General features: G+C 37.8%; 5 protein-coding genes across 5 annotated transcripts; 1 reads left to right on the top strand and 4 right to left on the bottom strand.

Moving 5' to 3' along the window:
- Positions 1–92: 92 nt before the first annotated feature.
- LOC114528607 (exocyst complex component 3-like) lies at positions 93–9,544 on the bottom strand. Its single transcript, XM_028550272.1, has 28 exons — positions 9,395–9,544; positions 8,595–8,651; positions 8,328–8,407; positions 8,152–8,184; positions 7,926–8,016; positions 7,440–7,546; positions 7,137–7,227; positions 6,985–7,023; positions 6,809–6,918; positions 6,600–6,713; positions 6,399–6,510; positions 6,234–6,317; positions 6,063–6,139; positions 5,761–5,856; positions 5,369–5,435; positions 5,167–5,259; positions 5,037–5,078; positions 4,683–4,734; positions 4,425–4,495; positions 4,290–4,343; positions 3,620–3,720; positions 3,466–3,540; positions 2,707–2,787; positions 2,556–2,627; positions 2,339–2,450; positions 1,124–1,207; positions 932–1,024; positions 93–766 (listed from the first exon to the last, which is right to left on the bottom strand). Exons 1-28 carry the CDS (start codon positions 9,485–9,487, stop codon positions 650–652), a joined length of 2,298 nt encoding a protein of 765 aa, XP_028406073.1. The 5' UTR covers positions 9,488–9,544; the 3' UTR covers positions 93–649.
- Positions 9,545–9,928: 384 nt separating this feature from the next.
- LOC114528612 (zinc finger protein 729-like) lies at positions 9,929–12,559 on the bottom strand. Its single transcript, XM_028550278.1, has 3 exons — positions 12,212–12,559; positions 11,866–11,981; positions 9,929–11,675 (listed from the first exon to the last, which is right to left on the bottom strand). The coding sequence occupies exons 2-3, from the start codon at positions 11,976–11,978 to the stop codon at positions 10,205–10,207; spliced, it is 1,584 nt and encodes a 527-aa protein (XP_028406079.1). The 5' UTR covers positions 11,979–11,981; positions 12,212–12,559; the 3' UTR covers positions 9,929–10,204.
- A 60-nt stretch (positions 12,560–12,619) lies between these two features.
- Positions 12,620–14,626, bottom strand: LOC114528626 (methyltransferase N6AMT1-like). Its single transcript, XM_028550295.1, has 7 exons — positions 14,209–14,626; positions 13,933–14,019; positions 13,559–13,649; positions 13,396–13,479; positions 13,140–13,193; positions 12,986–13,073; positions 12,620–12,894 (listed from the first exon to the last, which is right to left on the bottom strand). The coding sequence occupies exons 1-7, from the start codon at positions 14,328–14,330 to the stop codon at positions 12,788–12,790; spliced, it is 633 nt and encodes a 210-aa protein (XP_028406096.1). The 5' UTR covers positions 14,331–14,626; the 3' UTR covers positions 12,620–12,787.
- Positions 14,627–14,699: 73 nt separating this feature from the next.
- Positions 14,700–23,644, bottom strand: LOC114528569 (PAS domain-containing serine/threonine-protein kinase-like). The gene is made up of 21 exons (XM_028550234.1): positions 23,431–23,644; positions 21,992–22,259; positions 21,346–21,515; positions 20,811–21,020; positions 20,580–20,720; positions 20,317–20,451; positions 19,860–20,090; positions 19,559–19,775; positions 19,381–19,476; positions 18,623–18,838; positions 18,131–18,544; positions 17,580–17,818; positions 17,226–17,381; positions 16,958–17,107; positions 16,749–16,874; positions 16,199–16,333; positions 16,043–16,099; positions 15,765–15,907; positions 15,534–15,667; positions 15,018–15,149; positions 14,700–14,940 (listed from the first exon to the last, which is right to left on the bottom strand). Exons 1-21 carry the CDS (start codon positions 23,593–23,595, stop codon positions 14,774–14,776), a joined length of 3,702 nt encoding a protein of 1,233 aa, XP_028406035.1. The 5' UTR covers positions 23,596–23,644; the 3' UTR covers positions 14,700–14,773.
- A 175-nt stretch (positions 23,645–23,819) lies between these two features.
- Positions 23,820–25,656, top strand: LOC114528464 (programmed cell death protein 2-like). The gene is made up of 6 exons (XM_028550106.1): positions 23,820–23,921; positions 24,064–24,227; positions 24,335–24,389; positions 24,457–24,518; positions 24,697–25,152; positions 25,294–25,656. The coding sequence occupies exons 1-6, from the start codon at positions 23,838–23,840 to the stop codon at positions 25,628–25,630; spliced, it is 1,158 nt and encodes a 385-aa protein (XP_028405907.1). The 5' UTR covers positions 23,820–23,837; the 3' UTR covers positions 25,631–25,656.
- The last annotated feature ends 1 nt before the right edge of the window (position 25,657 follows it).

Raw genomic sequence — 25,657 nt, 5'->3', positions numbered from 1 at the left:
TTTGGGTAAAAAACGACTTGACCATGGCCGAATACGCCATTTTCCGGCGAACTCGACCAATACGGGCACCCCTAGACTATTCGCTCTTCGGATGATGGCCTATGTTTTCTATAATTTAAACTTTTTTCAAGGTCATAATAAAAATATGTACATTGCTCAATATGGCGATTGTGGGATTATTACTCCGCGTTCACTGCGATTGCGCAACGTTTCTCAGTACTTCATTTTTATCGTTTTGCAATAGCGTTTAAGCACGTGTAATAAACTAGATGTTCAGCTAACTAATCAAACTCGGGTGCATGATACGTATTTGCATCCCATCTTTGATGGCATTATGAGAAAGGTCTTTTGGAAGTGTTTTTCTCGTGCGCGCTTGACGCTTTGTGAGAGTCAAATCGTTGCTGTATCCAATGTTACACTGTATCAAATGGAGACGTACAATCGAGTTATTGTTCCAATTGTATAAGGATTATGACTGGTGATTACTCCACGACCCAGCTGCACTCTTGTTTCCATCCTTTCTCATAACGACGTCCAAACGCGGAAAGTAGGATGCAACACAAAGTTTAAATGGCTCAGCAAAATTAACGAGCCAATCAAACTTTGCGTAATATGAGACTTCCCGCACTGACGTGATTATGAGAAAGGTCTATTGTTTGCTTAATTTATCCCACAACGAACTCGACGCAATCTGAATTTGACTAAAAAGTCCTTCTTCCTTTTGTGAATCGCCCGCTCGAGCGCTCAAATCCGCCTCTCCCAGAATCTGGAAAAGAGAGCGTGCAATTATGCCAATGATAATGTACTTGTAGGTGTAGTGAACCTGAATACAGTATTAGATCTTACCACAGCCATTGTATAGAAGCATCAAGATGTAAATAAACCATTTGTCCACATACGGACATCACTCTCACATTAACTACGGACTCACTTCACTAATGTTCCCTTTGCCAATATCTTCTCTCATTGCCAGTAACGCCATTGCATGATCGCTGGTGAAATCTTTGTACTTGGTTGCCACACCCTAGACGCAATATTCAACTTGTCACGCCATCACTGTCACAATTATTGATGCGCAGAGGTAATATTGATTTAGCGGCTGAATTATTAAGAAAACACTTACGGATATTTCAAGAGATAAAAGCTGAGCGTCTTTCAATTTGATTATTTCCGACAACATCAGAATCACTGCGCATTTTTCTGTTACCTAAAAATAAGAAGAAAATAACTTTATATTGGTCTATCAGTTCTAACTGTTCTTTCTAGAGCTCCAGTAACGATTATCTCTTATTGATCCAGTGTTACTACAGGAGGAAATCTAAACTAAACTAACTTTATTTATACTGGATACTCTATCAGTTCTAAACTGTTCTTCCTAGAGGTCCAGTAAGGATCATCTCTTATTGATCCAGTGTTACTACAGGAGGAAATCTAAACTAAACTAACTTATTTATACTAGATAGCTCTATCAGTTCTAAACTGTTCTTCCTAGAGATCCAGTAAAGATCATCTCCTATTGATCCAGTGTTACTACAGGAGGAAACCTAAACTAAACTAACTTTATTTATACTGGATATTTCTATCAGTTCTAACTGTTCTTCCTAGAGCTCCAGTAACGATTATCTCTTATTGATCCAGTGTTACTACAGGAGGAAATCTAAACTAAACTAACTTTATTTATACTGGATAACTCTATCAGTTCTAAACTGTTCTTCCTAGAGGTCCAGTAAGGATCATCTCTTATTGATCCAGTGTTACTACAGGAGGAAATCTAAACTAAACTAACTTTATTTATACTAGATAGCTCTATCAGTTCTAAACTGTTCTTCCTAGAGATCCAGTAAAGATCATCTCCTATTGATCCAGTGTTACTACAGGAGGAAACCTAAACTAAACTAACTTTATTTATACTGGATATTTCTATCAGTTCTAACTGTTCTTCCTAGAGCTCCAGTAACGATTATCTCTTATTGATCCAGTGTTACTACAGGATGAAATCTAAACTAAACTAACTTTATTTATACTGGATAACTCTATCAGTTCTAAACTGTTCTTCCTAGAGGTCCAGTAAGGATCATCTCTTATTGATCCAGTGTTACTACAGGAGGAAATCTAAACTAAACTAACTTTATTTATACTAGATAGCTCTATCAGTTCTAAACTGTTCTTCCTAGAGATCCAGTAAAGATCATCTCTTATTGATCAGGTGTTACTACAGGAGGAAACCTAAACTATATTAACTTTATTTATACTTGATAGCTCTATCAGTTCTAAACTACTCAGATCCAGTGTTTACCACTGGAGCAAACATCAGCCAAACTAACTCTATCAATTATACCTTGTCTTCATTGATTCCAAGTTTCATGAACGTCTCTGAGATTTTCCCAGACTCTTTATTGATTTGCTCGGCAGCGTGCTTTCGTTCTCCATAATTCTTAAACTTCATGCGTCTAAATAAGAGAATATAAAACGATAAATTGTACGTCATAGCTATCAACAACGGCACACAATCCGACATATCACTTGATTCACGTCAATAGATATTCAATGCTTACCTTTCGGTCATAGCGGTTATGTAACCAACTATGACACGATCAAGACAGGAGAGCAGAACAAATTCGTGATGTCTGAAATGAATGAAAAATGTCATATCAAAGAAATGCTTTTTATTCTGAAGTGCGAGGAAACATAACCTTGCAGACTTACTCCGGCATGATATGTGTGAAATCATTATTGTAATCTTCTACCGTCGCTAGAATTGTCTCAACGTGAAGCGGTTTTTTATACCTAGATTAAATATGATTCTTCTTAAATTTACTGTTCTTCCCAGAGGTCCAGTAAGGATTATCTCTTATTTATACAGTGTTACTACAGGAGGAAACCTAAACTAAGCTAACTTTATTTATACTGGATAGCTCTATCAGTTCTAAACTGTTCTTCCTAGAGGTCCAGTAAGGATCATCTCTTATTGATCCAGTGTTACTACAGGAGGAAACCTAAACTAAGCTAACTTTATTTATACTGGATAGCTCTATCAGTTCTAAACTGTTCTTCCTAGAGGTCCAGTAAGGATTATCTCTTATTTATACAGTGTTACTACAGGAGGAAACCTAAACTAAGCTAACTTTATTTATACTGGATAGCTCTATCAGTTCTAAACTGTTCTTCCTAGAGGTCCAGTAAGGATCATCTCTTATTGATCCAGTGTTACTACAGGAGGAAACCTAAACTAAGCTAACTTTATTTATACTGGATAGCTCTATCAGTTCTAAACTGTTCTTCCTAGAGGTCCAGTAAGGATTATTTCTTATTTATACAGTGTTACTACAGGAGGAAACCTAAACTAAGCTAACTTTATTTATACTGGATAGCTCTATCAGTTCTAAACTGTTCTTCCTAGAGGTCCAGTAAAGATCATCCAGTAAATAGTTTCATGACAAGAGACAGAACATACTGGTTGCTTACCAGTCGCTGCGAGTCAACATCTTTTTAAAATGATCCTCAGTATCCAAGACTACCTCGTCCAATAAAATTTTACAGCTAAAATAATAAACATGGAGACTTATAGACAAACATCTCATCAGAAAACAACATGAATTAGAGTAATCGAAAACCTCACCATAATTCTGCCATTCGATGAAAACACTCAACGATACTTTTGAAAGTTTGTTGTTCATCTTCCCCAAATTTTCCTGGCTGTAATTCATTCATCATTCGCTCCTAGGAATCAGAAATGTTGTCGAAATATAATCGTCTTTATAAATATAATTATATCTTTTGCTGTTCGTTATGAAAGTCGTCGAAACTTTGTGATTATGTTTAGTGATATGAACCAAAGCCAGCTTCGACATAAATTTCGATTTTAAAATTGTTGTTAAAGCAAAATGAAATGGAAATATCCCGGTTAATTTGTTATCCTGAAAACTCAGATTTCTCCTTCGGGTTAAATTGCCCGCTGAAAATATAGCTTTTGGACTTGCAATCTGCAAAGATGTACATGGTTTAGGCACAGAATACCTATCAGAAGAATAACTCTATACTATTTTTTCGTAAGTGTGATTCGTCATGATTCGTCACTTAGCAAGTGCATTTTTTTGAGGTAGTCACCCCCCTGCCAATGTCTGAAATCAGCCCATTTTTAGTATTCGCAGGGGGGTGACTGCCTCAAAAAAATGCACTTGCTAAGTGACGAATCATGACGAATTGTGCTTACGAAAAAAGTACAGAGTTCTACTTCTGATAGGTATTCTGTGGTTTAGGTTCAACCTTAGGCTTTAACTGTGATTTACCTTCAACTGATTGGTAAACTGAGCACATTTGAGACAATTGTTAGCAATGGCCACCTGCAATACGTGATGAAGATATTATTAATACTGGAATCAGGTCCACACCAGGATTGCCGCGAACTTTCCTCATGCGCTTACCACAAACTGCACGAAGTATTGAGGCTCATTTCGCTCCAGCAAATGTTTCTTTCGATATGTTTCAACGGCCTCTGATTAAAATAAGCAAAGTGCAAATATTAGCAAAAAAAAAACGTCTGAAAACTCTGGAAAACAGTCGATGAAAAAGTTGAAAGAAAACAAATCTTGAGAGTTGAGCCAATATTAGCGAACGAGAGTTAATCATGGAATTCGGGTTACGATTCACATAGGTTTTTGAAGCATTTTTTTCAAACTTACCCTTGTATTTACGTTGAAATTGTTGCATCGTCTCAATACACGTTTTTAACACCTAAAAGAAATTGGACTTAGAGTATGTATGATGTAAATACATTGCAACAAAGCACAACTATAATGTTTAGAAGCTTGCCCGAGACACATAAAACTGCGTCCAAAAGTGAATCACAATTAGTTCAGATAGAAATACGATATAAATGAAGACCAGAGTTGTAAGGCTAGTACATGGCACCATAGACAATCCAGAAGACAGTCTTTTGGATGTAGTGTCTTTTGGATTGTCTATATGATGGCACAGAATACATGTCCAAGGTTGGTTAACCACTGCGTGAGGTATGAACCATGTTATTCACTTACAATAATCTGACACTCCTCTCCGGCCTGGGCACCAACTTGAAGCTAAAATATTCGAAGATATTCAGTGCGCATGTCCGGTATTTTTCGCACGAACGCATGAAATGTGATATCAAATGAAAAATATCCTCACGTTTTGCTCAACCATTTGAAACAAGAAAACAGGAAGGGGTGTAATAAAATAACCATCGCCATCACTGTCAGGTAATGAAGACTCCTCCCAATCCTGAAATTCAGTGATAATTAGGTCTTCGATTAGATTACGTTTTACGCCTGTCCAGTGGATAGAGCCATCCAGCCTTCGATGTTTACTTTTACGCTGATTACCGCTGTACCTTTGTATCTGTTTCTGCTAATTTGTTCATCCATTCCTCGATGTTCTTAGAAGTCGTCTCGAAATACCTAAAATTCAAAATATCAACAACTTTACTTCGGGTTTGCTAAAGAGCAAGGTTGCATGCTTTTACTGCGGATTCAGGTAGAGCGTAAATGGGAATAGTTATCGCGTAAATTTTAACCGTTGTGCGCGATGATGTTTCCAGGCAGACGTTGACACGTTTCTAGGGCGTGGCTTTAACGTTGTGACATTATAGTCACTTTTGTTATCAACGTTTGAATTTTGAACATCTGCCTGGAAACGTCATAGCGAAACGGTTAAAAAACTCTCTGACTTATCCTTCATTTCAGCAGAACTTGCCAGAATTTTTAGGGGAGAAGTTTTACTCACGTTTTCTTGAGGTCCTCTAGGATGGGTGGTTTTAGTAATGGATTCAAGGTGTGAGTATCAATCTGTAACTCTGGATGCATCATGAGATCTGGACCACTAAAAGAAGTCACAATTAATAATCAATTAACAACCAAATGTACCTTTCTGATAATAACGTTAATCATCTGAAGATTGACGGGAGATGCAGTTTCACCGTTATATTCTTAACAAACTCTATTTCAATTCAAAATATGACCGGTCTGACCTTTTTTGCTGCCTAAAGAAAAGCGTCCGTAGTAATCATTGTCATATATCGTACTTACTCATATTCTTTCAACCAAGTCAGTATGCTAACACATTCATCAGACTCCAGAGATTGCATGCATACCAAATCCTCCAGCTAAAATGATAAAAAGTTCTAGAGCTGGGCTAAAAACGTTCCAGTTTCTGGTAATTTAAAAACATATACCTGCATAACACTTTCTAGAACTTACCATTTTTGACAGAACTTTGTGGTACATTTTCACATATTTATCGAAAATATTGTAACTTGGAGGAAAACATGGCTGACAGGAAGTCTAGAAGTATGGATTTTGTAGAATAATTATCAACATTTGAAGATATTTTTGCATGTTGAAGAGTCTCAATCGATCACCCACCTTGATAACAATCAGATCCTCCACCATTGTCTGTCTTGTTCGTTCTAAATGTTTTACCAACCACATTTTGTCCTCATTTCGTTCTTCCAGTTTAATCTGCAGACTTTCAAATCTAGATTCATCAAAAGTCACTTCATTAAGGCATATTGCAAGCAGATAGTCTTCGACCTAATGACAGACCCAATCACATATCATCATCACCTGTGGTCCACTGCTGTTTCTAAAGTCTCGTACAAATTTGCTCGTAATTTTTTTGGTCGTCCAGGAGGACTGAAGCCTGTCCTAAGTCGCCTCTCTTCTGAGAGTTTGTCAGCTCTGAAAGAGAATTGCTGACCATCATCTTCACTTCAAATTCGAAATATTATTACACTCTTCAGGGTGGTTGGTCTAGTAGACACAAACAAACAAACCTTTCTTCACGTTCAATAATTCTGAGAGCTGTGACAAGCTTTGCAGGATCAACACGGACAGTACTCAATATTCTTTCCAAGATAACAACCAATTGCTTGGCAAGTTTTGTCTGAAAACAACGCAAAGAAAATATCAAGAAGTTGTATTGTTTTAAATCGAAAAAACTCAGACCTACCGACAGAACGTGGATTCCGGCAAAGTATGCTTCAACAAGCTAAAAAATTAAAATATATTCATCATCAATACTGGATAAATTTCCCCATATTTTCCATCACCACACATTTAATCTGAAAGCTAAACTACAGATCAAAAGCATTCATTGCGTACATGAGCTTCTTTCTTCGAGGTTGTATTTGTTTTCTCCATTTTGTGAACTTCCAACAAAACCTCATCTCTGGTCGCCTCAAGCTCTGACAATCTAGGTTGAAACTTGAAACATGAGATGTGATCATGAATATTATCTATCTTGCACCAGCAAAACCTTCCTTAAGTAGCTCCTTCAGTAAAGTGTTGGATAACGAAGCAATTCTCAGCGACTCTACTGTTCTATAACCCTGGATTAATCCAGTGTCCCAGTTTAGTCTCACTCAGAATGAAATAAGATTCTCGCAAAGATTACAAAGTACATACTTTTGATGTGCCTCAAGTAGTTTCCCATTTTCAATACATTTCTCGGTATAAGAAACTGTTGTAGGAACCTCAAAAATTTGATTTAAATGTTGGCACGCTTTGGCAGCCTACAAAACAATATTACACATCAGTACTACATACGTATGACCGAATAAATAAACCCAGAGGACAATATCCATTTAATCAGTCGCAGATCAAAGGTAATTAAGGCAGAATAAATGACACAACTTAACTTCAAATTTAAAATACCATAAAAGATAACAGTGCTAATTCCTAGGGACTTCTAAAGAATTATTTTGGAACTGAAATCTACCATGTGCAGCAATTTCAAATTTAAGCTGTACACATAGCAATTTATTTCACCTCATACTGCATTTGTAAGCAGGTGATTTCCCAGTCAGAGAAATTGAATTGCTTTTAGTTCAGGCTTTACAGTTTGCTTGTGACCAGAGAATGACATTGCTACATACATACATATGACCATACCTCGCTGTGTTTCATGTGACATCGTTTGATTGCATCAAGTTCCTCACCCAGGTGAGTACAAGATCGAAAGGTCTCATCAACTTCCACCATACTGGAAGTGAAAAATTTTCAAGACTTGAGAAGGAGGAAAATGAATGTGTGGTCTGATATCTCTTAGATATATATATATATATATATATATATATATATATATATATATATATAAAAGTTTTCAATTACTACATACTTTTTTTTTATACGTTTCACATCTTGAAGTGCACTAAATGAAATCAAGATGGATGTTAATGCACTTGTACCTGCATTTCTGATTGAAAAGTCAGAGATTTCTTATGTTGTTCATGGAAAGAGGGGGGGTTCTATGTTGTTCATGGAAAGAGGAGATTTTCAATGTTGATTAATTACCTTTGAAGTTGATGTAAGCCAGATCTAACATCATCCAGCTGTGATTGAACTGCATTTTTGAGACGAGCCTCAACAGATGCCTAAATATTGGTGCAAATGTAACAATATAGAGATCACAATTTGTTTTTCTCTTAATTTCACTAACAGATAACAAAATGACTTTTTCCAAGAGGTTTGGAAGTCAAGTATGACGACAGCAATGACCATTGTAAAAAACAACCCCATTCATGTAGGGTGTCATAATCTTTAGTTGACTCAAATGTTTACCTTGTTTCTCATAACTCGACGTCGATATTGCTCAACTTTATCAAGTTGATCAGGATGCTGAAAGATGGATAATACGTAAAAAAAGATTATCTCTATTGTACAACTAATTAACAATTAGACAACAATGTTGAATAATGCAATCAATCCAGACAAACATTCAGACCTGACCAGATCTAGCATTTACAAGCTCACAAAAATTATTATTGAAGATGTGACGATAGACATATTAAAAGAATTGCATTACAGCTGCCAGTGTGGAAAGTATGTATCTCGCAACTGAGATGCTGGGGGAACATGCAACTTTAATGTCTTCTATATATTTGCTAGTATTTTTTTGAAATATCATTTGTGCAGTTTGCATACCTTGCGGACAGGCCTGCATTACAGGATCCTGGCATAGTATCCTGGTAAAACTATGCACTTAAAGATCACTACAAGTTTACACTTTTGTTACCTCATGGACGCAATTGAGAAGAAAGTTATGAATGCACTGATTCACCCAGACCTTTATTTAAACATGCGTAACTTAAACCATTATTCACAAAAATTGTCACTTAATATGTACACGTCTTCTCCAAATAAATAGCTATTTAAAATTTTCATTTATACTACAATAATTCATATTTAGCACGCTGTCTGTGGAAACAGAGTGGAAATTAGCTTCAGTTGCTACGGTTTGTGGATATAAATAATTACGTTTTCAGTCTATTTAACTCGTTTATACCGAATTCTGACCACAGTCCACAGCCTGCCTCGTCTGAGTCAAACATGAATCATTGTTATTTTATATGATTACTGACCTGTAAATAGCTTGCAACAGCTCTGATAGCGTTCGTCAAGGCTTCTGCTTTGGCGTTATTTAAATCAGCATCCTTAGTTGCAAGAATATCCATCGAAAAAGGAGAAAACAAACTTGAAAATTACAAAATGACAAGACAACGATGGTCTAATTAAAGGAACCAAAAAATTGCAAAAATTTCCGGAAATAAAAATTGAGCCCGTAACAACAAACGCTTAATACTTTGTGACTCATTAATATAATGTATCGTTGTGCTTAAGTCGTCTGAATATGTCCTTTCTTCATCTCCAAGAGCCCCAATAATCCTCTTTATACCCCTTGAAACCATTAAACACAGCCTCGACCTTGGGACGAAGTTGTTGGTAAATCCTAAATACATGAATTTAATCCTTCAGATTAGGATTAGATTTAGGATTAACCCTTAACAACCATACACCTAAAACCTGATTGCAACGTAATCTGAAGGATTAATTTTATGCATTTAGTATTACTGTCTAATAAGTGGGAGTCACCATCAATCATATTGTGGATTATCAGTTTTTAGACCTTCAAATGAAACTTCACAGAGAGTCTAATGAAATCAAATGACTCAAATGATATTTAACATGTCCTTCACTAATGAACTTCCAATGTTTAATCAAATGTATAAACAAACTTAGTATGAATAACTAAAGTTCCTCATGCAACTATAAAAACATTAAAATTATTCTTCTAAAATACTAAACTATTATGTATTAACACATAGTTCAAGTGACAGAAAATACAATAAATCTTAGTTAAAAATGTTAATCTCATCTAAACAAGTTCACATTTAAATTTTATGAAGCTTGTCATGCTCAACAAGATCGTTGGCCAGGCTGAACTCCTCACCACATTCAAAACAGCCATACATTGTTCCAGTTGGCTCGAGTTCACCATCTTTGCTACCAAACTCATTGTGTGGTACAACATCAGACTCTCTCTCTCCAGTGTGGTATTCTTTATGCGCCTCCAGGAGATTGAATGTGGAAAACTCTCTTCTACATAAACCACAAACATACCCACTTCTTCCACCGCCAATTTGCGTCAAAGAATGCTCTTGTTGTTGGTGAGCACGCAGAACATCAACCCGACAAAATGACCGATGACAAACATTACATTTCTTCCTCGGCTTTTTGCCTAATTTCTTACAATGCGCCCTTTTGTGCCTTTTCAATGCCTGTTCACTGGTAAAACTCATCACACATGAATCACACCGATATATTTTCTCTTTTGTGTGAACATTCACATGTGCTCGTAGATATCTTGCAGTGGGGAAATCTTTCTTTCCGCAAAAATCACACATCAAGTGCTTTCTCCCAGTATGCATTCTCCTGTGCACACACATATCAACAATCCTGGTGAGCCTTTCTCCACAGACATTACAACTGAAAAGCGTTGCTTTTGGACATTGTTTCCTGTGCCTTACATGCGTAAAGAACGATTGCTGGCAAACACCGCATTTGAAGGGTTTAGGGATTTCTTTCCTTGCATGAACTGGTTTATGCTTCCCGAGGGCTCCGGCAGTGATGAAACCCTTGCCACATGTTTCACAAATGTATCTTCTTTCCCCAGTGTGAATTTTCGTATGTACGCTTAGACACCTGGGTGTCTTAAACCTTTTGGAGCAATACTCGCATGAATATGGTCGCTCGGCACTGTGCATTTTCTTATGCCGCAATAAAGACACACTTTGAGAAAATGTTTGATCGCACTCAGGACATGAATAAGGCTTTACTCCAGTATGTGTCCGGTTGTGATTTGTCAAGTATGATTCAAAAGGAAAAGATTTCCCACATATTTTACAATGATAAGGCTTCTTTCCAGTATGTAACCATTTATGTCTCCTCATTGACGAGTAATCAATGAATTCCCTGCCACAAACATCGCAAGAAAACGGCTTTTTATCTGCATGTAAGAGTTTATGTCTACGCAAGTTTTTTCTCTTTGGAAATATTTTGTGACAGGTTGAACATTGATGAGGTTTCCTAGAATCATGTATATGTTTGTGTTTTAAATAGATCCTTTTGTTACTGAATTGTTCAGGACAGTCCAAACAGTTGTACTTTGCTTTCATTCTTAGTACCCTTAACCTCTTCTTCTTGTTTACAGCACTTCGTTTTTTGCAGTTTATGTTTGTTTTTTCTTTGATATTTGTGTCTTGAAATTTGGTTAAATCTAACTTGTCAATTTTAACCAGAGGTACAAGGAGATTTAAATCTCTCTGTTCAAATGTAGCCATGCCTGAGTTGATGATCGACTTTCTAAAAATCATGAATATTTATTATACTTGTCACTTGTGTATATTGGGAAACCACGGCTTCAGTCCAGAGTTCAGACCATCAGATTTTACACAAAGGGTCAGGTGGTGGTGACAAAGCAGTTTTTCGCAATCTACAGCGTGCCAACTTTAGACCAGGTATTAAAACAAATAGCTCAAAGAAATTCACAAACCTCTGTGTTGTCTTGAATCTTGATGCGTCGATATGTAAGTTTATAAATAGCGAGCATTTAACATCACACATGGCAAAACGTTTTCTTTCCAATCGTACTTTTACAACTGACATTTACTAAAACAAAATACTTGTATCATTCGATGAGGTTACTATATTATTGCTTATTTCTCGCAATTCAAAACACAGGCTTTTGGCCAAATTATGGCTTTAAAGATCAACACTTGATCAGAGTTCACTGCACTTGATTGACTTGAAGAGAACGTTCATTTACGCATGCGCAAAATAAAGGAGGTAAGGACAAGTATGGATCACGAGGGACACGTTATAAAGTATAGAACAAGTACCTCTATAAGATTGTTCCATTTCAGGTTGTCAGAGATATTCAGTCCAAGGATTTTCACACTATCAACCACTTCCAAGCTCTTATCATTTACCGTAATAGGATCAAACCTTGTTCTTGGTTTACAAAACCCGATTAGTAACTCTTTACACTTGGACTTGGTTTCGTTAAGTTTAAATTTTGCCTCAGAAATTTGTATGGATAGATCATCTAAAATCGATTGAATATTGCTTTCTTCATTTTTCTTCACAGTTTCGTCTAAAGTGACGTCATCAACGAATTTCCATATATTGCTGTCACTAATTTCTAGGTCATTTATCATTAGGATGAACAACCACAACAACTCCATTACACCCTGAATCAGATAACATGGGAAAAGTACCATCGTTGTACATTGAAATATCAACTATCATTGTTCGTAAAAGAACATCGACGAGACTGAGACGAACATATTCCTCTACTGTTAATGACATATCGAACAGCTGTACGCTCATGAATAAAATTCAACCTGGCTAAAATTATTATGGAACATGCATGAGACACAAATCCCTGCTTTCAACCTTAATAAATATCCTAAAACCTAGGGTCGATGTATTCTTAATATCAACAGATGCTCATTCCTTGCTTTTCTTTTCAAAACAGTCTTGGTTTCAAATCCAAACAATGCCATGATATTGCAAATTTCAGCTAGAAATTGAAATTATATTTTAAAAATGTTTTCATTCATGACACAAGGTATAACAGTAGAGATACAATACAAAACAATAGCTCATGCTACCTGGTTTGTTTTCCTCTAAAACAAGTAAATAAAATACTCCTTTTTCTGACAAAATCTTCGGTACAATTGGAAAGAGTTTATCCATGACCTTCAACAAAAATCATAGCTTGCATCTTGATTGTAGTGAACAATGTTTCAACTTAGTTTCTATCACCTCTCGACCATTGTTTCCTCCAGCCCAAGCAGCGGAAATCCCATTATCAGATACCTGCAATGATACAAAAATACTTCAGATAAATGATTTGAACCTGGGTGTATTGTTGTAGATTTACATGACTGGTGTCTACAGTTGTGGAAAGGACTGCTGGTGTTGGTGGTGTCAACTGACCCTTTGACCCCATTAGTGCTACCTTCTACCTGTAGCTATCCTCATAGCCACATCATTCTTATGATATTGCATCATTTCGTACCTCATGCGAAGGTGTGACTACATAAGGAGGATTAAACAATAATATATCCACTTGTCTGCCTGCAGGAAATCTTAATCCATCACACTAAATAAATGAAATATATTTATTCCCTATTCAATATCAATGCTATAACACCTTTGTACTAACACCATCACATTCCTACCATATTTGTGTTCACCACACTGATAGGCACACCATTCTTACGAGCTGTTTCTTGGGTACAAATACAAGCATTTGGATTGATGTCTGTTGCCCTAGAAATATGTGTAAATATATACTAAATAACTCTAGGGCAAGACCCACTGACCCAACTTATCAGTTCATGTAGAGTGCTTGAGGTCACTATGTGTCCACAATGGCACATGGGTTTCTGAGAATTGCATACTAACACTTTTCATCAGTAAATCCAGTAAATGATGGTGCATGGGGAACTAATTGGGCTAGCAGTCTTCATATGTATATATGAGAATATGCATTGATAGTATACTAATATATACTGGTCAGTTTAAGACCTAAAGTACAACTATTTTCTCATACAGATAATGAAGATCATTTCCAAGAATTGAAGCCAGGAATGTGATGACAACACCACTGCCACTACCAACCTCCAAGCATAAACTAGGCCTAGAAAGATGATATAAAAACCTTTGTAACTAACAATACCCTACCTCTCTAGACAAGCATAAACACTTCAAAATAATTATCCAATGTTCACGTGATAAAACAGTGCAGTACTCCACAGCTGTTCATCGTGATGCAAACGACAATACAATGTTACTTTATATGCTGACAATGCACAAATAAGACACTCACTTTAAACCTAAGAGAAAATCCGCTTCGCTTTCCAATGCGTCCAGCAGTAAGAAGCTGTCCTCGCTCGGTTCGTAGACATCTTTGTATAAATAAACATGATTGTAGTCAGGAGTTGAAAACATCTACTCAAGAAAAATATCCACCATAATTCAATATAAATGCTTCCACTTGATTTATTCCATTTTGATTCATTTAGTCCCTTTCATGGCAATAATTATTCCATGTTTAGTAGATCATAAATACACGAATTTAATCCCTGAGATTAGGCTAGGATTAAGACTTAGATAATGGTCAATTCGGGTTCGGTTCTAAATCTAATCCTAATCCATCTCAAGGATTGAATTCGTGTATTTGGTATTCACTGAACATAGGATTAATACCTTTTTATCAAGTCGTTTTTTGGACACAATTACCAGAGAGTATTTCCATGTTAAAGATGCATTAAAAGTTTAAAACCACTTTAAAACCACTTTAAAACAAAAAACAGCAATATTTTTTCTATACTTACACTATACATAGTTTTCTAAATACATTATATTCTCAATTTAATATTTCTACATTTCTATCAACTTTCATCATCATCATCAACTGATTCAAGATACTGTTGATAAGCTGCTTGTAGATATTTGTGTTCATGATCTCCTGCAGCAGCAGGCATCAAATCAAGGTCTTGTTGCTCCAATTTTGCTCGCTCTTCATCCAATATGTCCTGGAGATTTTCTTCAACACCACCTTGATTAAATACATTTTTAAAATCAGGCCTGGCAAGGGAGATTTCATAAAAAAAAACAACATTCATATCAACTTACCAACAACACTGGTGAAGCTGTACAGGTGAATATCGACGGGTTGCGTCAGCCACGGATTTCGTAGAAGATCTTGCATGATGATGCGGAAATTTGGATCAGGATGGAGCATCCAACAAATGAGGAACATCAAATCTGTAAGAACACAGTTTGTGCGAGTATTTAGCTAATTTAGCTACCATTGTAAACGTGTTTTTATCTCTGTGACTGAGGTTTGATTCCTGTAATATGCAGTTGTCTGATTATAATTTCACCTCAGTCACATGTGAGAAGAGTGCTTCTCGTTTGACTCTACCAAACACAGTGGTTAGTACATGTGTCTTTCATCTCTGTGACTGAGGTTTGATTCCTGTAATATGCAGTTGTCTGATTATAATTTCACCTCAGTCACATGTGAGAAGAGTGCTTCTAGTTTGACTCTACCAAACACAGTGTTTACTGTTTAGTACATGTGTCTTTCATCTGTGTAACTGAAGTTTGATTCCTGCAATATATGCTTCCGATGGTGCAAATCCTTACCTTGTGAAACGGAGAATGGCGGATGAAGTTCAGATCGAATTGTTTCCTCGACATCGTAAAATGGGTTCTCCCCAAAGATCAAAGTGTAGAGGGTGACACCCATGGACCAGATCTCTAACTCCGGGCCGCGATACCTGAAGAAATACAATTTGAGAATTGAGTTTTATGACTGACGATAACAACGCTAAAATATATCGTATCTCAGAAGAAACGATAGTTAAGGTCACTTACTTGTTGCCGAGGAGAACTTCCGGAGAGCAATACTCCATCGTGCCACAAAACGTCGAGAATAATTTCCCCTCTTCCATCATGGCAGCTGAACCAAAATCAATCAGTTTGACCGTAAACGATTCGTCTAAAATGACGTTTTCATCCTAAAGCAAAGAAGACGGTTGGTTTAGACGACGACTTTAAGAAAGCTCTCCAAGACGGAAACAAAACGGATGTCGATGCATATGAAATCGCAAGTGTTAACGGGCTTTTTAGCGTATTTATTTGAGAATGGATACCTTCACATCACGATGGAGGATATTCTTTGAATGCATGTATGCCACAGCATCCACAACCTGGAGTAAGAGATTGAAAATATTTCTCGTTATATCATTTCATTCCCGTTCTTGTTGTCGGTTGAGCTGACAACGTGACGAGTGACGAGTTTCCTATACCTGTCGAAACAAATAACTCGCCAAGGCTTCGTCCATATTTGGTTGTCTGTCAATGAACTCAAACATGTCCATACCCCCACCATGTTTCTCCATCACCAACTGGAAGAAATCCTCGTTCTCAAACGCATCTATCAACTGAAGAACATTTAGTTTAGGTTTCCTGATGTTGAGAACTGATAGAACTATCCAGTATAAATAAAGTTAGTTTAGTTTAGGTTTCCTCCTGTAGTAAGACTAGACCAATAAGAAATGATCCTTACTGGACCTCTAGGAAGAACAGTTTAGAACTGATAGAGCTATCCAATATAAATAAAGTTAGTTTAGTTTAGGTTTCCTCCTGTAGTAACACTGGATTAATAAGAGATGATCCTTACTGGACCTCTAGGAAGAACAGTTTAGAACTGATAGAGCTATCCAGTATAAATAAAGTTAGTTTAGTTTAGGTTTCCTCCTGTAGTAACACTGGATCAATAAGAAATGATTCTTACTGGACTTCTAGGAAGGACAGTTTAGCTATCCAATATAAATAAAGTTAGTTTAATTTCCGCACCTTGACAATGTTTGGGTGTTTTAGTTTTGAAAGCAGAGATATTTCAAAAGGAACTGTTCCCAGCACAGGATCGTCTCTCCAAGAACCTTTCAGAACCTTGTCTTTCCGAATAAACTTCACGACAACCTAAAAATACACAACAATTCATCATACTGGACTTCTAGGAAGAAAGGCTCGAAGAGCTAATATAGAGGTAACCAACTTCTCACCTCACGGTTATCCGACCTTCTTTTTGCGAGTTTAACAAAACCAAACGCTCCTTTACCAATCGAATCCAACGTAAGATATCGTTCATCGTATCTGCCTCTTCCAGGAGAGTTTTGATCTTTTAAACTGAGTTCACTAATGGACTGACTAAGCTGTAAGACGAGACGATTTTAGTGATAAAATGACGGTTGCCAAAGAGATGAAATTAACATTTAAGAACTTGTTTTTCCCTCTTGTATGACTTGGCATTTATGTATGACAACATCCTACCTCTTTAATACCCCCGACAGAAGAGACAAACAGGCTGTTGTGACTTGATCCTAAAGTGTGATTTCCCTGAGTCTGTCCACCATCCTCGTCCTCGGGATCCTTCGATATCCAGATACAAAACAACACCTGACCATCTTTGAGTTCAACTTTCTTAATCTAGTAGGAAACAGAACCAATCTTAGACCTCTAGTTTTAGAACTGATAGGGCTATCCAGTATAAATAAAGTTAGTTTAGTTTAGGTTTCCTCCTGTAGTAACACTGGATTAATAAGAGATGACCTTTACTGGACCTCTAGGAAGAACAGTTTAGAACTGATACAGCTATTCAGTATAAATAAAGTCAGTTTAGTTAACCTGAAACAGCAGTCCAAGCGAGGATCCGTCTTTGTGTTGAGCTCGACCTACAAACAGTCCCTCGCATATCGGTTGTACGGGGGACTGGAGGTGAGGGGTATCTCCCGCGCTGGACATATTAGGTGTTGACGTGAGCACATCAGAACGAGGCCTGGATGGTCGGCTTGGTGTCGAACGATGTGTATCTGTATCTGTGCTCCCGGTCTCGGCGGAGGAACCTGGTCTCGAATCATGGAGATCTTAACAAATAAGAAAAAAAGAGATGAGATATCCTGGAAAGTAATCTACTCTAAGGCCTAACAATGAAAAAGCTGAACTGCGTCTTCACAAGTAATGACTTTGTAAAGAATGGTTTTCAATAAGTCGTAGTTGTCGTGAACAAGTCATTTTCGCCGATGTGAAATAGCTTGATTGTAAATTTGTCTTTATTTCCGTATTGAAAGCTGGCATTGTGGACTACACACATAATAGAAATACTCTATCACATCACCCACGTTGACATGTTCATGCAGGACACTTACGAAGGAAACCAGGCGTATTTGAAGACCAACCTTTGCCTCGTTTAGCCAACATATCTCGAAAGAGATCTTCGGCAGTGTACACGCCAGAGTCGTGATCTCTCGGCGAGGTCGGAGACGATAGAGCCAGTGGCTCGTCTGGTGATTTATCTGGATCAAGGAGCATGTCTGGTCTGTCACGTGATGCACCTCCTGACGAGAGCACGGAATCCCCACTATGTCCTTCATTACCCCTCGTCGCCACTGGTGTCCTGTTATGTTCACTTTGAATATCCCCATGGCTGGCATCGTTTTCTTCAGTTTGTTCGATAACATTGAGTGTAACCTGATCAGTCGGGCTAACGTTCGCGTGGTCACTACCACTTCCTTCGTTAACATTGAGCGAATCATTATGAGTACAGACATTACTGTAGTCAGCGCGGGGTGTTTCTTTCGTGTCATCACAATCTAAAATGAAACGTCCTTAATCCAGAATTTGATAAAAGACGTTTATTTCTCATAGGAGTCTGGCGATACTGCACACACCTGTAGTTGGAGCCTCGTTTTCATCCTCTTCGTCGAACTCGCATTCATTATCATTTTCTAGATTCTCCTCCCCAGGTTCTTCGGTGCCATCTTCCGCGTTCATGAGACTGCTCAGACTGATCGTGCTTGGCGAACTGTCGCCGAGTGTTGCCCGAGTACTGTCGATCTCCGAGGGATGGATACTTCCTGCGGTCTTTGATAGATTTCCTAGATCACCTGGGTATGCAGAGAAAGAAAAGATATACTTGATCAGGGGATAATCAGATCAGATTTAAGCAAGATCAAGTCTAGATAAAGCCTGGATCAGTTTAGGATTAAACCTGGATTAAGAAAAGATGAGAACGGTATCAAACCTTGGTCGAGAAGAATGATATTAGAACTTGATCAGATCAAGAAGGGGACTAACTAGGATTAAGATCTGGATCAAGATTAGATGAGATATAATGAGACAGAATAGAGCCTGATATAGCAGGATTAGATTAGATCAAGACAAGACAAAATTAGATTCGATGAAAACAAGAATAGATCGAGAAAAGATTAGATCAAAACAGGATTAGATCAAAACAAGATTAGATCAAAACAAGATTAGATCAAGGCAAGATTAGATCAAAACAAGATTAGATCAAGGCAAGATTAGATCAAAACAAGATTAGATCAAAACAAGATTAGATCAAGGCAAGATTAGATCAAAACAAGATTAGATCGAGACAACTTCAAGGGCAAGAGAACACATTAGATGAAGTTTCTAAGTCACTTGCCTGAGGTAAATTTAAAATAGTTTCTTGCTGGCTGCTCTTCTGAAGGTGATTGAACTTCGTAACAACGTAATCTCATTTCATCCTCTTGAACATTTTCTAAGAAATTCAACACGAGCGTATCGTTTTCATTCCATGAAACTCATCATAGCTTCTAGGAATTCAATTCTATAGAACTCACCGTCATTACTCTTCGTGCTAGCCTGTGAGTCAATCTCCCTGGAGTAGATCACAGCACTTTCTTTAGGAGTGAAATTTCTCCCAGTGACCACGCCAGATAAACGTGAGGTCATGATCTCGCCTTCTTCATCATCATCGTCCAGAGGGGGAAACGGCATACTGCTGTCGTCAACGAGATCCATATGATCGTAGAATGCCGGAACCAGCTGAGTGATGGGCTAGAGGGAGATTTCAATCAAAAAATACTTAACAAATACTCTTACCAAACACTCTTAACTAAAAACTCTTAAACTTCTCCATACCTGGCCAACCAGTTCATCGTCTGTGTAACCAAACAGCGTCAATGTGAAGTTTTTATTGCAGCTGTAGATCGCACCATTAGGAAGAACACTGACTAGACCACTGATATTGCTAAACACCCAGACTACACCAGTATACGTGAACCTCTCACTCTCATTCTCCTTGATTGAGATACTCATAGGAAATGCTGGACCATCTTTTATCCTGCCAGTAGCTTGCTGCTTCTTCGTTTTCTACAAAGAAGCAAGAAACTTCATTTCATAGAAGATGAGCTTTAAGCCCATCGCACACGAAAGCTATCAGCTGAGGTGACGACCTCGCAACGCAGTTAGTTCAGCCCGAAAATCATCCGCATACGAAAGAAACTCCTTGAGTTAACAGCCCCGCGAGGTCTTTAGCTCAGCTAATATAGCGCTCTTGTGTGCGTTATCTTGTTTTTAACTGAAAATATATCTTTACTTTATCAATAGTTTGACCAGGAACTGGCAGGATGAGAGAAGGAATGAGTTGTCTCACGTGGATGTTAACCAGTTCATCAGGTGAGGAATAACCATAAAGACTTGCAAGTTTTTGATCACATTCTAAGATGGTGCCCTGGAATACAGTAAGGGAAATAGCATCAGAAAAAAATCATCAGAAATTAAAAAAGAATCCATATTCATTGATTGATTGTATCAGGTTATTTCATAACCCAGTGACCAAGATCTTAGTTGGTTCCTCACCTCGCTATCAAATACCAAGTGCGCTGTTTGCCTCTCAACTGGCTCCAAGACTGCAATGCATCTTGGCTCTTTATCCCAAGTCACTTTCTTCATCCATAGCGACACAGGAAACACAACATTGTTACTGTCCACAGCCTCAAACTATATCAAACAAGAGCATTAGAGTTTGCATCATACACTTGATGAAACTATCAAAAATAATTGGTCTTAAAATAAATCCAAAGGCCATACCACTTTGCCGCTAACCATGACAACAGCACCGCTTTCTTCAATGTGCTGCTCAACCAATGCTTCCTGTCGTGCCTCGTCGCTCTTTGTGAACATTTTCGACATTTTCATACCAATCAGCTGATCATGAGTGTAGGCAAACATGTCACATGCTACGTCATTGGCGACTAGAATTTCTGAGGTTTTTGCATTGAATGTTAACACAGCTTTGTTCTAGGAATAGATAAGAACAGGTTCATGTGAATGCATTTAGTAGTGATGGTTTGTCTTTATAAGTGGAAGAGTCTATAATCCTATGCAAAACAATATGTGCCACAAGTTTTCAATGTTGATCCCCTATCCCCCTATCTTAATGTTGTATTTTAACAGTTAATGAAGAACACCTCTTATTCTAACACCTCGAATAGTGAAAACCATCACTACCCAACATTGAAACAGGGTGCGGGAGTATGTAGCGTCGCGTTAATTTGGCATAAGATTGTAGGTGAATATTTTGGGTGATAGGATGAATAGAATGTTCCCAAATCCCAACACTCACTGGATTACGGACAACAATTGGTTCAGTTGTTGGTGTGGCAGCCCCGCTGACGTAGTTGAAGAATTGCCAGGAAGCACTCATGGATGCCTGGAGTTTTCCTGGTTCGGGGATGTTGCAGAAACTTCCTTTGTAAGGGACAGCAGCGAAACTGAAGCTGTGAAGGGCATTTCCTGGTAGAAAACAAGATCATTCAATATGTTATAGAGTTAACCAGCGAATGCCCAGTTGTTCGGCAATACCCCATATATATAATATTTCTTTGGATGGCAATCAATTAGTCAACATCTGTTTGTGAATTGTGGCCATTACCATTGGCATCAGAAACTATCATCCTCCTATCAATAATTCTCTTGTGAAAACAATGTAATTATAACCAATAATTGCTAAAAAAGTTATCTAAACTGTTAATAACCAGGGTTGGTAAATAGCTGCATATTTGAGGCCAAACAACATCACACTAGTTCTTTGTTTCCTTTGTCTTTGCCTTTTGTTTTTTTTGTTTTCTTGATAGCACTAATGACAATTTGGCCTCAAATATTTGCATATCTACCAACTCTGTTAATAACATCAAACTCTTATCCCTCATAAACCCTAAAAATCCCCCACAAACTTAAGAGAGTCTCCCAGTCACCCCATGTAACCACACCTGTCCATTGTTCATCCTTAACCTCCCCATCCTCCTCTTCAATAATCTCGTCATTCTTGTTCTTGATATCCCGCCATATTTCTGGCAAGCTACGATTCATAAAGCATTTTTGATCAGGCATGGATTGGCTTAACTCCACACTTGAAAACAGATTCTTCTTTGATGTTCTAATTTTGTCCAGCGGAGAAGGGTGGGACGGCGTACCAAACACCGGTCCACTGGAATCCAACATGCTGACACATCGCGTCGGCATTGTTTTGTTCAAATCCTATATATTGGGATAAGTATTAGGTTCTGCTAACTGGTTTATGCATGCCTACTTCTCAGGAAGGTTTGATTCTGATACAGTGCAGTTGTATGGTTATAATCTTATCTTGGTCAATTGTGAGAAGAGTGCTTCTAGTTTGACTCTACCAAACACAGTGGTTAGTACATGTGTCTTTCATCTCTGTGACTGAGGTTTGATTCCTGTAATATGCAGTTGTGTGATTATAATTTCACCTCAGTCACATGTGAGAAGATTGCTTCTAGTTTGACTCTACCAAACACAGTGGTTAGTTCATGTGTCTTTCATCTCTGTAACTGAGGTTTAATTCCTGTAATATGCAGTTGTGTGATTATAATTTCACCTCAGTCACATATGAGAAGAGTGCTTCCAGTTTGACTTACAGGGCATCACAGCTGCTGATGTAAATAATTGAAATGAAAGCTATGTAAATAATCAGATAAAATGTTTAGATCAAGCAATGTGAATGTCTGCATCCTAGTTTCAACAACTGCACTTTCCCATCTGAATAACATTATACTGTAGTGCTCGTTTGTAATGCTTTTTTGACATGAAATATTTCAACTATGAAACATCCAGCACTTTCTACAGTTTGTGAATAATAAATAAGGCACGCAGTACTATATTAGTGCACGAGAATTAAATCAGAGTGCGGTGAAAATATACGCACGCTAAAAACCCACAATTTGATATATTACGGGAAATGTGTGAAGTAGGTATCTCAACACTAGATAACATAGTTAGGAGATAACATTGTTAAAATCTACTAGAAATCCAAAAGAAGATAATTTCAAAGAGCCCTTGAGATCCTGGAAACTGTAGCAAACCCAAGCGAATTAAAAGAAAGAAAGGCTTTGCAAAATGCAGCTGCCGTATGTTTGCGTTTTTGGCAATCATTTTCCAAGCCTCAATGAATCGCATTTTCAAAATACTTAGCAGAACAAACACTCTTCAATTTACTATTAAATTGTAGCTACGCATAACCATAGCATAACTGAAATATTCCTTGCAAAACTAGACTATTTACTCAGGTATAAAACACTAAATTACTAAGGTCTTTTTAATAAAGTTTTTCAAACTCCGTAGTACAAGTATAAACAAAGTCTGTTTTGCCAAGAGTTTGGATTATATCGATAAATTACCGCCTCCCTACCTCGGATGTCTTTCTGTTTGCTTTATTCGTCGGAGAAAGCGCCTCCAAAGAGGTAGATTTCTTCAATAAAGGCACGCTTTTTGCACGAGGAGGCAAAGGAGAAATTCTCGACTCTTTCTGGGACGCCATGATGAATAAATATTTTGTTTGAAATGCACCGCGCATCCATTGGCAACGTCGGAGCGCGCTTCGGAACTTTTCGACCTCTTTTCGGTTACACTTCGCCCCCTTTCAACTACATGCGATGTATGATATTTATAGACAAATTTAGAAATTTGATCTTGGAACGAAAACTGGATGGAGAGAGAATCGGAAGTTAGCGAAATGGTACGAACGTCGTCCGTCATTCTCCGTCGTAGCCCGACACCTTGTTATGAACTTTCAAAATGGCGTCGCGCAAAGGAGTGATGTTAGGAGTGCCGGACGAAATGGTCAATCCTCGGGACGATTTGAACAGCAGTTGGATGACAAATAAATTTGGTGGTTTTCCAGTAAGTAAAATACAAAGTAAAATACTGTCCTTGAGTGCCAAGTACCCCAGGGCCTGTTATCAGACAGAGTCACTATGTACAGACAACTTTAACTGGCTTCTACGGAGGGAGAGATCTGACAGAGCTTTCCTTGTTTATTCAGAACTGGATGAATGAAGGTCCTAGTGTTTGCCCCAAGTGCTGCTTGTGTGAAGGTCAACTGCCTATGGTAGCCCAGATTTACTGTCCATTGGAGAACTCATCGTCTCACAGAGTTTTATATATCTTTGCTTGCGTCAAAATGTCTTGTTGGAATAAGAGAGAGAGGTATGATTGGATGTACGCAAAACTCAACCCCTGCGACCTAATCCAAGTCTTCAAAGGGAAATATAAGACATAATAGGATCAAAACAGTATTTTTCTATTTTCAACAGTTGGAAAGTTTTGAGATGTATGTTATTTATCAAAGACGATGTTAACAAGGTCAAGGTAATATGTGCTGGAAAAAATCTTTTAAACTTCTTTCTAAACTAAGCTCTTTACGAAACGTTTCTAGGAAACAGCTCATGAAGCTGAGAATGAAGATACTTGGTGTGAGGACGCTGACGACTGGGGAGAGTATGTTGTTCTATCTTCGATTAACAGTTTAGACTTTAGAGTTAAAAGGGTTAAAACAGCTAGGTTTAAACAGGTGTTTTAAATAGGAACACTGGTCATAAGATATGCTCATGAAATTTGCGTTATATTCCTAACTCAGACACGACAATACAGATTTCATTTTTCATTTTTGACCCAGGGAAGAAGTGATTGAAAAAGAGGAAACAATTACGGGCCATCTTGAAAGTCTGACCAAGAATTTAGATCTGAACAAAACAGAATCTCTAAACAATGAATCATCTTCAGTTAACAAGCTGCAATCAACTGAAGCAGTTGTACATGAGAGAAGTAACACCTTCGCCCAGACAGCGGCTCAAAACTCAAACAGAATTCGCTTTATTCCTTATTATATAACAGTACTTGAGGAAGATCTCTTAGTGTTGGAAGCTGGGCAATTGACTCCATCAGAAAAGAGATTGCTTGCTGACTATACTGCCAGAGAAGGCTTGCCAGGTGTTGAAGAAATGATGGCCACCACAGCTGCTGATAGTCAATGGGGGAAGGAGAAATACGAAACGAGTGTAGCGAAGCATGGCGATAGGATATTCCAGAAGTTTAGGAAACAGATCAGTTTGTGTCCTGAGCAATGTTTAAGGTGGGTTGACATGAGTTGAATTAGAGAAAATATTACGTAAACATGAAGAGTGTTTAAATTAAAGTAATCTAAAGTAATCTTCCCTGGGGACAGATAGGAAAGATTCCTTTGTGTAAAATCGACTGTCACCTTTCATTTTAGGTACAGTTGGGATGGAGAGCCATTATTAATGACATCCCAAGGACCAGGGAGTATCCCGTCCTGCAATGCGTGCGGGGGAAAGCGAGTATTTGAACTTCAACTGATGCCTGCACTGGTGTCATTGTTAAGAGTCGAGACACAAGACCAGGGAACAAACACACGCGATAACCAAGATACTGATCTGTATAGGAACTGGAGTTCGGAATGTATTGAATTTGGGACAGTGTTTGTTTACACTTGTTCCCAGGGATGTTGGTCAGAAGACGAGCGTTGCCGTGAGGAATATTTACTTGTCCACTCAGATCCTGATCAACATCGTTTTAAGAGCCCGAAATAAGCATGAAAGTCTGGTTTCCTTCAAATA

The sequence above is a fragment of the Dendronephthya gigantea genome, unplaced genomic scaffold, assembly GCF_004324835.1.
Source record: "Dendronephthya gigantea isolate DGI-Jeju-01 unplaced genomic scaffold, DenGig_1.0 000050F, whole genome shotgun sequence".
NCBI lineage: Eukaryota > Metazoa > Cnidaria > Anthozoa > Malacalcyonacea > Nephtheidae > Dendronephthya > Dendronephthya gigantea.
Note: the sequence above shows the minus strand (reverse complement) of the source record. Positions and strands in the feature narration are given on the sequence as shown.

What these genes read in the sequence shown, in the direction of transcription:
- LOC114528612 (XM_028550278.1), bottom strand. Translation starts at nt 11,978, where the DNA reads ATGTCAGTTGTAAAAGTACGATTGGAAAGAAAACGTTTTGCCATGTGT. An exon ending in AGATTCAAGACAACACAGAG is followed by an intron (nt 11,676 to 11,865) that starts GTTTGTGAATTT and finishes CATGATTTTTAG; the next exon opens with AAAGTCGATCATCAACTCAG.
- LOC114528626 (XM_028550295.1), bottom strand. Translation starts at nt 14,330, where the DNA reads ATGTTTTCAACTCCTGACTACAATCATGTTTATTTATACAAAGATGTC. An exon ending in GATTTTCTCTTAGGTTTAAA is followed by an intron (nt 14,020 to 14,208) that starts GTGAGTGTCTTA and finishes TCATCTTTCTAG; the next exon opens with GCCTAGTTTATGCTTGGAGG. An exon ending in GAGGAAACAATGGTCGAGAG is followed by an intron (nt 13,074 to 13,139) that starts GTGATAGAAACT and finishes TTTTTGTTGAAG; the next exon opens with GTCATGGATAAACTCTTTCC.
- LOC114528607 (XM_028550272.1), bottom strand. Translation starts at nt 9,487, where the DNA reads ATGGATATTCTTGCAACTAAGGATGCTGATTTAAATAACGCCAAAGCA. An exon ending in AGTTTACCAATCAGTTGAAG is followed by an intron (nt 3,721 to 4,289) that starts GTAAATCACAGT and finishes TCTGATTCCTAG; the next exon opens with GAGCGAATGATGAATGAATT. An exon ending in TTTTATCTCTTGAAATATCC is followed by an intron (nt 1,025 to 1,123) that starts GTAAGTGTTTTC and finishes TATTGCGTCTAG; the next exon opens with GGTGTGGCAACCAAGTACAA.
- LOC114528569 (XM_028550234.1), bottom strand. Translation starts at nt 23,595, where the DNA reads ATGCGCGGTGCATTTCAAACAAAATATTTATTCATCATGGCGTCCCAG. An exon ending in CAATTGTTGTCCGTAATCCA is followed by an intron (nt 21,021 to 21,345) that starts GTGAGTGTTGGG and finishes ATCTATTCCTAG; the next exon opens with AACAAAGCTGTGTTAACATT. An exon ending in ACTTGGTATTTGATAGCGAG is followed by an intron (nt 20,452 to 20,579) that starts GTGAGGAACCAA and finishes ACTGTATTCCAG; the next exon opens with GGCACCATCTTAGAATGTGA.
- LOC114528464 (XM_028550106.1), top strand. Translation starts at nt 23,838, where the DNA reads ATGTTAGGAGTGCCGGACGAAATGGTCAATCCTCGGGACGATTTGAAC. An exon ending in TGTTGGAATAAGAGAGAGAG is followed by an intron (nt 24,228 to 24,334) that starts GTATGATTGGAT and finishes TATTTTCAACAG; the next exon opens with TTGGAAAGTTTTGAGATGTA. An exon ending in ACGATGTTAACAAGGTCAAG is followed by an intron (nt 24,390 to 24,456) that starts GTAATATGTGCT and finishes AAACGTTTCTAG; the next exon opens with GAAACAGCTCATGAAGCTGA.